At 52.1% G+C, this 10,202-nt stretch overlaps 1 protein-coding gene across 1 annotated transcript; it reads left to right on the top strand.

Annotated features, from left to right (window-relative positions):
- The first annotated feature begins 4,837 nt into the window (after nucleotides 1–4,837).
- On the top strand, nucleotides 4,838–5,765 carry LOC123160656 (agglutinin isolectin 3-like). Its single transcript, XM_044578484.1, has one exon. It carries the CDS (start codon nucleotides 4,874–4,876, stop codon nucleotides 5,513–5,515), a length of 642 nt encoding a protein of 213 aa, XP_044434419.1. The 5' UTR covers nucleotides 4,838–4,873; the 3' UTR covers nucleotides 5,516–5,765.
- The last annotated feature ends 4,437 nt before the right edge of the window (nucleotides 5,766–10,202 follow it).

Below are 10,202 nucleotides of genomic sequence, written 5' to 3'. Positions count from 1 at the left end.
CTATCTAGGATATGCATAGCAACGAGAGGGGGAGAGTGTGTCTACATATCCTCATAGACCAAAAGCGGAAGCGTTTTACAATGTAGTTGATGTAGTCAAACTTCTTCTCGTTCCAACCAATCAAGTACCGAACGTACGACACCTCCGAGTTCTGCACACGTTCAGCTCGATGACGTCCCTTGAACTCTTGATCGAGCAAAATTGTCAAGGAAGTAGATGAGTTCCGTCAGCATGACGGCATGGTGATGGTGATGGTGAAGTGATCCGCGCAGGGCTTCGCCTAGACACCGTGAGAATATGACCCATGGTGTAATCTGTGGAGGGGGGCGCCGCACATGGCTAACAGATGTTGTTGTGTGTTCCAGGCGCCCCCTCCCCATGTATATATAGGTGGGAGAGGGAGGTGAGCCGCAAAGGGCACCCCAAGTAGGAGGAATCCTACTTGGGTGCCTCCCCCAATTCGGCCTCCCCCCTTCCTTATTCACTGCAGGGGAAAGGAAGGAGGAGGGAGGAGGGAAGGAAGGGGGAGGCTGAATCCCCCCCCCCTTCCTTTCTCTCTTACCCTCTTTCCTTCCCCTCAGGTGCGGCCCATATGGGGGGGGGCGCAGCAGCCCCTGCTGGCTGCTGTGTTTTCCCTCTTGTCCCATTAGGCCCATATCTTTGCTGGGGGGGGGGGGTGCCCGGAACCCCTTCTAGTGACCCGATATGTACCCGGTACCCTCCAGAACACTTCCGGTGTCTGGAAACTATCATCCTATATATCAATCTTTACCTCTCAACCTTTCGAGACTCCTTGTCATGTCTGTGATCTCATCCGAGACTCCGAACAACATTCGGTCACCAAATCACATAATTCATATAATACAAAATCGTCATCAAACGTTAAGTGTGTGGACCCTACGGGTTCGAGAACTATGTAGACGTGACCGAGACACCTCTCCGGTTAATAACCAATAGTGGAACCTGGATGCTCATATTGGCTCCTACATATTCTACGAAGATCTTTATTGGTCGAACCGTTATGACAACATATGTTATTCCCTTTGTCATCGGTATGTTACTTGCCCAAGATTTGATCATCGGTATCCACATATGTAGTTCAATCTCGTTACCGACAAGTCCCTTTCCTCGTTCCGTAATACATCATCCCGCAACTAACTCATTAGTCACTTTGCTTGCAAGGCTTCATATGATGTGTATTACAAAGAGGGGCAAGAGATACCTCTCGGATACTCGGAGTGACAAATCCTAATCTCGATCTATGCCAACCCTATAAACACCTTCGAATATACCTGTAGAGCATCTTTATAATCACCCAGTTACGTTGTGGCGTTTGATAGCACATAAGGCATTCCTCCGATATCCGGGAGTTGCATAATCTCATAGTCGGAGGAATATGTATTTGACATGAAGAAAGCAATAGCAATAAAACTGAACGATCATTATGCTAAGCTAACGGATGGGTCATGTCCATCACATCATTCTCCTAATGATGTGATCCCATTCATGAAATGACAACACGTGTCTATGGTTAGGAAACTTGGTCATCTTTGATTAACGAGCTAGTCTAATGGAGGCTTACTAGGGACATGCTGTTTTGTCTATGTATCCACACATGTATTAAGTTTCTGGTTAATAAACATTTATCATGAAATAAGGAAATATAAATTAACAGCTCTATTATTGACTCTAGGGCATATTTCCTTCAAGGGTGATGGGCCCAAGACCCCTGTGCGCCTAGGATGTAGACCATCGTACTGACCTCTTTGTTGAGCCTAGGTGGGACTACGCTGTGTCGATCAGCCGAGACCGGGTATGATCTGATGGTGTGCCCGGCCCGAGTTAATCGAGCTTGATGGGTAAGATTGTGCACCCCTATAGGAAAGTTAATCTATTTGAATAGTCGTGTACACAGTAACGGACGCTCGGAGTTGTATCTGATCGATACAACTAGAACTGGATGTTGAGGCATGAAAAGGATATGATGGCTCCGGAATTGCTTTCTCGCAGGGAGTCGAGAAAGGATCTCTGAGAGCTAATGCTACAACATACTTGCTAATTATGATATGCCATTTTGTACTCTTCTAAATGTTGCAAGATGCTTGAAGATGTTAGTCTTTGATAGGCTAGGATTTCCCTTCTCTTCTGGCATTTATGCATCCTAGTCCAAAGATACAGGCCCTTCCTTTGATACTGATGGATACTTAGCATAGATCTGATGTAAGTCTTGCGAGTACTTTGGATGAGTACTCACGGTTTCTTTTCTACCTCTTTTCTCCTATACTCAGTTGCTGCGATAAGATGACGGATCCCAGGAGCCAGATGACACCATTAACGACTACTTCTACCCCGCGAATGCCTACTACTACGTTGAAGCCACCGACGACCAGGAGTAGTTAGGAGGCTCCCAGGCAGGAGGCCTTGCCTTTTCGATCGATGTTGCTTTTGTGCTAGCCTTCTTAAGGCAAACTAGTTTACTTTATGTTGGCATTCAGATAGTGTTGCTTCCGCTGACTCGTTTGTATTCGAACTAATGTATTCAAGCCCTCGAGGCCTATGGCTTGTAATATGAAGCTTGTATGACTTTAATTTGTGCCTAGAGTTGTGTTGTGATATCTTCCAGTGAGTCCCTGATCTTGATCGTACACATGTGCATTTATGATTAGTGTACGATTGAATTGGGGGCGTCACAGGCGGCAACCCTGGATCTTCGGTGGTGGCAGCCTCTTATTCGAGTGGACGATGTGGAGGCTAGGTCTCGAGGTGGTGATAGCCTCTTGAGGCTGGCGGGGTATGGGACACACCCTCCACCGAGAGATTGAATTTGGTGTGGCCTGGCGGGTAAGACATGCATATATTCCGGAGGCGTCAAGTCATGCTTGTCACCGGCGGGTGCTAGCACGACTTCTCATGTGGAGACGTCAAGTCATGCCTACTCTCGGCATGTGCTGCATGGTGGCTCTGGTGGAGGTGTCATGGTTTCCGTGTTGCTAGTAGACCGAGGGTGATGCGACAATGACGGGAGGCAAGACGGTGTGGGACATCTTTGTCTGTGAGGATCTCTTCCTTCGGTATGTTCCTATCAAGGTGTTAGTAGCCAGACAAGTGTTGATGGTAGAGGTGGCTTCAACAATGAGCATGCGCATTCTGGTGGAAACACAAGATCTCCGATAAGACTATCATCTCGTGCCTGCGTCGTGCCCTTGCTGAAGATGGTGGATTGAAACTTGGCTTTAGGGATAAAAATCCCGAGATCGACCTTGGGTTGGATTCATCATCATCGGCGTACATGCGATGATTTCTTCTTGAAGGCTTAGCTTAGGAGTTGTGTATATTTTTTTTGTTTTGTTTTTATCTTTTATCATACTGTTAGTGGTTGTCTGGTGGGGATACTGTCGCGAGGCATGCGGCCTCGGTTTTTTCCCGTGTCGATGTTGTATGCCTGCTGGATTTTAAATAATAAAAAATATATAAATGTGTGCATAACTCGACGTAGAGGCTGGAGGTTATACTCCTCTAAGAAACTATATAGTTAGTGCAGCTACAGACCACACACGTACCTAGAGCCAGGGCTCCGCCTCCTCCTCCTTCACCAAGAAAGAAAGTTAGGGTTCGTGCCTCTCGTCGGCGCCGGCGCAGGTCCGCCTCGTCTTGGGTGGCCTTAGGGCCATGGAGGCGCGGTGGATCCTGCCAAGGGCCGGTGGGAGGGCTCCGTTTTTAGTAGTTTTTTTCAATCTTGTTAGGGTTTGTGTCCTACTCAGGAAGGCGAGACGGTGGCGGCTCCCTGAAGATGGAATAAATGTCTCCCCGCTTAGCCCCCGTTCCGGCGGTGCGTCTAGCATCGTTGGTGGGCGCGTGGAGGTGTGTCTCCGGCAGATCTATCTTTGGTGGATTTGCTCGGATCTTGTCGTTGTTCGTTTACGTCCGTGTGTCCTCGGTTTGGATCTTCCGATCTACGGCGGCGGTTGCTGTTCTGGGGTGCTGGTCCTATGGGGCCTTAGAACGACGACTTCCCGACTGTCTACTACAACAAGTTGTGCCCGGCTCCGGCGATGGAGGGGCGATGACGGCGGCGTGCCTTCGGCTCGCTTTGGAGCTTGTAGTCGTCGCTAGGTGGTCTACGAATTTGGATGTAATTTTTATTTCTGATATTCGTTGTACTGCCATGATTGAAGATGAATAGATGAGAAGTTTTTCCAAAAAAACTATACAGTTAAGCGCAATTAGAAATTCTCAAAACCTTCAAAGATTTTACAATTCGCATAGATATTGGGATTCACGAGAAGGCAAAGTGAAGTACTTTCTTGACATAGTACTACTTTCCTCGGTTGAAATAAATTGAACTGCCCCGCAAAAAAGGAAAGAAATAAATTGAATTGCACACGAGACACAACCTTCATGAATTGCATGAATCAATCTTTAATTTATATGGAGAATAAAACGAGCATGTGGAGAGATTTGGTGACCGGCTTCTGCGTTCATTGCTGTAGTAACCTGCCTCATCGACACAGTGAGTATCAGATGCTGATAAACTAATGCAAATATAATCTTAATGAAAATATATTTTATAAGTTCTCAATTTTAGAGCTTATTAGGTCAAAGCATCGCTTGCTGGGAAAGATAAGATCTCATCCCAGCTCCCGAAAACAGATCGTATCATATATGATCTTTTTAAGCAGATCACTTCACATGCGCGCATTAATTATCGGATCATATTTTCCGTTGGTAACACATGCATAGATCTTCCCGGGCACATGGCGAGGTATCACCGAACGACTTGGACTTCCTATATAATGGAGCCTTGCATTTGGCATTTTCATCAACACCTGGTCAGCACATCCAGTAAAGCACACATCCAGGAAGAAACCTAGAGATGAAGGGCCTCTTGCTGTGCGCGCTTGCACTTGCCTTTGCGATGGTGACCACCCACGCCCAGCTGCAGTACTGTGAGAAGCGCTGCGGCAAGCAGGCCGACGGCATGGAGTGCCCCAACAACCTCTGTTGCAGCAAGGATGGGTACTGCGGCTTGGGCGTCAACTACTGCAGCCCTGCCGCCGGCTGCCAGAGCGGCGCCTGCTCCGACAACAAGATCTGCGGCGTGCAGGCCGGTGGTGCATTGTGCCCTAACAACCATTGTTGTAGCTCGGGCGGTCGTTGTGGCTATGGCAGTGAATACTGCAGTGGCAGCCGCGGCTGCCAGAGCGGTCCTTGCTGGGCTGACCTTAAGTGTGGCCACCTCGCCAATGGTAAGCAATGCCCCAATAACCTTTGCTGCAGCCAACATGGTTATTGTGGCTTAGGACCGGAGTTCTGCGGTGTTAGGTGCCAAAACGGCGCCTGCAGCATGGACAGGCCGTGTGGCAATAAGGCTAATGGTGCACGATGCACCAACAACTATTGTTGTAGCCCGAATGGATCTTGTGGACTTGGCAAGGATTATTGTGGTACCGGCTGCCAGAGCGGTGCATGCTACACTCCTTCCTTCCTGGCTAACATACTCAAGTGTGTACCTTGAATTGTTGCCATGGAAGTATGAGTGTTGCAGTGAGGAGAAATAATCAGTGGCAATAGCTAATGCTATTGTCCCAAATTAAGTTTTACTTGTACCAGCTACATATCGTTTTCAAGCTGTCGGCAGTTGTCCTAATTAGTACACTATTCTGTTTTGTTGCCATCGTGTTATGTTATTGTATGATCTGGTGGTACTATATATCGCCACTTGTTTTAGAGCAACTTCCTTTCAATACACAACTGGTGTTGCCATATCTTTACCTGTTGTACTCATGGTTATTCTTGCTAAAAAAAACAGAAGAAATACAATAGAACTGTGAATGGAAAATGACGATCATTGTTAACAAAAAAATGGCATCACTGGAACAATTTTTTCCTGCTACGAATTGTACTATTGAAGGTAAATTACATGTGTGGCAAACGAGAGGCTTGACTACCGTGGACACTGGATCACAGACGCTAAAATACATTTATGTCTGTTGTGGCAGTAAGCTCATTTTGGATATTTAGAGAAGACAACAAAAGCCCACCATATGGCACTGCGGGTATTAGAGCATCACTAATGTGGACCCTAAACCGCCCGCATCCATGTGAACCACACAGTCCGGACATGTTTTGCCATCCAGCGCAGTTCAGTATCTGTCCGCGGACCGGTTCGGACGTGCTTTTCCCGCAAACCTGAAGCAAACCAAGGAGACTGTGTGGGCGTCTGAACCGCTGCCACACGCGCATCCGACAACCCTACCCCACCCAAAACCCTCTCCTGCCTCCTCTGTGCTTTCTCCCCAACGGATGCGCTGCTTCCGGCGCCACATTCATGCCGGTCTAGAGCCGCAACAACAGACATTGATGTCGCGTGATGTGACCTGACAAGAGGGCGGTGCTAATCCACGCGACCTCTTGGGCGACGCCGCTTCAATGCAGACGTGTCATCCCAAGAAACCATCTCCGACCGCTATGCCGCATTGAAGCGGGTCGAGCGTTTGTTTGCTTGATCTGGTCACGGCTATTTAAGCACGGCGCCGACGCCGTCCACAACACACTCTCCATTCCACATCTCCACGCACCTCCGCCACTCCCCTCTTCACCAGGGATGGGCAAATCTTAGGCCTCAGTGCCAGCAGGAGGCTCCGGCTCTTGATCATGGCGCGCTGCGCACTTTGTGGCTGTCTTGCTCCTTAGCGGTCGGCTCGTCCACGAAGGAGGAGATCGCCATCTCCTCTGACGACGAGGAGGACCAGCCACCGCCGCAAACGCATGTGATCTTGCATGACATGGTATATGCAGTGACGGATGCTGGGTACTAAATGGAGTTGATGCTTCATCGCTGGCTCCTCCAAAACATTGGTCCAGGGGCCCCACTGGGACGTTTCTCCATGCTATCAAACCGGAGCCTCCTTTGTAGAAGTGCATGCCCTAGCCAATGCAACCAAAAGACCGATCTGATGAAAGAGACTAAGCGACACATTATACGTCAACACTCCACCTCACGTGTGGCTCCCTTGTGCCTAAACGTGAACCGAAAGTGGGCTGCAATATAACTGCGCCAGCTAGGTCTTGAACTCAAGACCTCTTGGCTCTGATACCATGTAGAAGTGCATGCTCTAGCCAATACAACTAAAAATCAATCTAATGGAAGGGACTAGGCAACACATTATACGTCAACATCATTCCCCTCCTTGCTCTCCCTCATACAACCGCGATGTCCAAATCAAAAGTCGCGTGGTCAAGGAGGATCGGCTATGACCACACCATCCCCACCATGTCAACCAGGAGCGGTTGTCGCTACTTCCACGTCGTGACAAGGAGGAGCGGCTCTCGCCGCTTCCCCGCCGTGCCGGTGGCAGCCTGCCCCACGCGATCGCCGTGAAAGGGCACGTTTGCATATTGCACTAACTTCGCGGCGGCCGCAGAGATAGTAGCAGCGGCAACTCATTCTCTCGGAGAGCCATGATGGCACAAAAGTACGCATACAGGGAGTGGCGGCGCCAGGAGAGATAGAACACTACTCGTCAGACGGGTCCGCGGACTCCGACGTCCCGCCGTTACAAATCCTCACAGACTCTAAGCATAGAACGGCCTGGGCCTTCGACCAGTCGAAGACCACGACAGAGACGAGCAAACGCCACCTCCGACAGCTCGACGAGGAGATTGACAAGTATGGTCAGGAGTAGTCTCTCCCGAGACCACTGCTGTCAGCAAATAATCTAGCGTGACAGGCTACTAGGGCCAGGGTTTTGTGAAGTTCAGTAGGGCTGCAACTGCAGTGTTAGTTTTTTCGGTTTCGTCAGATAGCGATTTTCCCGTTTCAGTTAGACAGCGCCTGAGGACGCGGCTTGTGCGATCCCAAGGCCTTAGCTCGCGGCATGAGCATGCCCATGGTCGTGGGATGGCACGACCCAGTAGTGGGGGCTGTTCTTGATCCGTTTTTCCCGTTCTGCAAGTGAATAAGAAGAAAGAAGAAGAAAAGCAGAAAGCATTGCGCTGCACAAAAAAACTGAGTCTTGTGTGAGTGCGTTCTCCATTGACAGAGCCCCGAGCTCGGTGATAACAATTGGCATCAGAGTCGTTCTTCGGTCCAGGACATGGCCGGGGACGATTCCGACAGAAGTTGCCATCCATGCCGCGCGCAAAGGGCTCCGACGGCTCAGAGTTAGTCGTGGCAGAGAGATCCATGGCGCGGGTAGTGCGCGACACCGGCGGCGCGGCGTGGCCGCAGCTGACGAGGACCAACTACACCGACTGGGTTGTCCTCATGCAGGTCATGATGGAGGGGCGGCACCTATGGGACGCCGTGGTGATGGGCACGGCGGAGCGCAGCGATGATCGGCTCGCGCTCGAAGCCATCCTACATGGAGTGCCACCGGAGATGGGTCCTACGCTCGCCGGCAAGGCCACGGCGAAGGAGGCGTGGGAGTCCGTCAAGACGACGCACCTCGGTGTGGCTCGCGACTCTTTCCAAGCAGTACAACGACATCCGCTTCACCGACGGCGAGACGATCGACGACTTCGCCATGAGGATCACGAACATGGTGGCCTAGATGGCGCAGCTCGAGGAGACCGTTCTGGAGAAATGTGTCGTCCGCAAGTTCCTCTCCGTCGTCCCGAAGAGGTACTCTCAGATCGCCTTGTCAATCGAGACCCTTGTTGATCTGGACATGCTCTCCGTCGAGGAGCTCACCGGACGGCTGAGAGCCGCCGAGGAGCGGTACGATCTCAACCAGGTAGACTCAGGCGTGGGGCGTCTCATGTTCACGGTGGAGGATTGGCTCGCGCGCATGAAGCACAATGAGAATGACGGGTCCGGAGACAGCGGATCCGGCTCAGGTCGCGGTGGTGGACGCCGCGGGCGAGGCCGCGGACGCGGTGGAGGACGTGGCTCCGGCAGTCGCGCGAAACCCACAGATCAGTGCCATCACTGTAAAATGTACGGGCACTGAGCGCGAGAGTTCAAGACACGCCTCCGCGAGGAGCGGGGGGAGGCAAATCTAGCCGAACAAGGTGGGCACGCTACGGACGGGCACGACGACGACCCGATGCTTCTGATGGCGGTGATCGCCGCGACCCCGACACAGAGCACCAGGGAGCATGTCATGCTCAACGAGGAGCGGGTAGAGGCAAACCTAGGCACTGAGGAGGCGCCGTGCGACGGCCGTTGGTTCCTGGACACCGGCGCGTCCAACCACATGACCGGCGATCGGTCGGCGTTCGCGGAACTGGACGAGGGCGTCACCGGCAGCGTCAGGTTCGGGGACGGCTCCAGCGTGGCTATTCGTGGCCGCGGCACGGTCACGTTTACCATGTGCAGTGGCGACCACCGCGCCCTCACCGACGTCTATTTCATCCCGCGTCTCAAGACGAGCATCATCAGCCTCGGGCAATTGGACGAGCACGGCTGCACCACCAAGATCCATGGCGGCGTTCTGACGTTGTACGATCGCCGCCAGAACGAACTGGCTCAGGTACGCTGCAATGGCAGACGTCTGTATCTTGTGCGCCTAGATATAGCGCATCCTATCTGCCTAGCAGCACACAGCGGCGACGAGGCGTGGAAGTGGCATGCCAGGTTCGGCCATCTGCACTTCGACGTGCTCCGGCGCATGGGGCGCGCTGACATGGTGCGCGGGATGCCGTTGGTGGATCATGCCGGACAGATCTGCGACGCGTGCCTGGTGGGGAAGCAACGGCGTGCTCCGTTTCCCTCTCAGGCGCGGTACTGAGCGACAGGGCCGCTGGAGTTGGTTCACGCCGACCTGTGCGGGCCCATCGCTCCAGCTACTCCCGGCGGCAAGCGCTACTTCATGCTCGTCGTGGACGATCATAGCCGCTCTATGTGGGCTATGATGCTACCGGCGAAGGACGCTGCCGCGGCCAGCATCAAGCACTTCGTTGCCGCGGCTGAGGCGGAGCAAGGTGCACGACTGCGCGTGTTCCGGACGGACCAGGGCGGCGAGTTCACTTCCAGTGCGCTCGGCGAGTACTTCGCAGATCAAGGCGTACAGAGGCACCTGACGCGCCCTACTCGCCGCAGCAGAACGGCGTGGTGGAACGGCGTAACCAGACCGTTGTTGGCATGGCAAGGAGCATGCTCAAGGCGAAGAACATGCCGAGCTGGTTTTGGGAGGATGCCGTGGCGACTGCGGTTTTCATTCTCAACAGATCCTACACCCGCAGCATCAATGGAAAAACCC

Source organism: Triticum aestivum, chromosome 7B (assembly GCF_018294505.1).
Source record: "Triticum aestivum cultivar Chinese Spring chromosome 7B, IWGSC CS RefSeq v2.1, whole genome shotgun sequence".
Taxonomy (NCBI): Eukaryota; Viridiplantae; Streptophyta; class Magnoliopsida; order Poales; family Poaceae; genus Triticum; species Triticum aestivum.
Note: the sequence above shows the minus strand (reverse complement) of the source record. Positions and strands in the feature narration are given on the sequence as shown.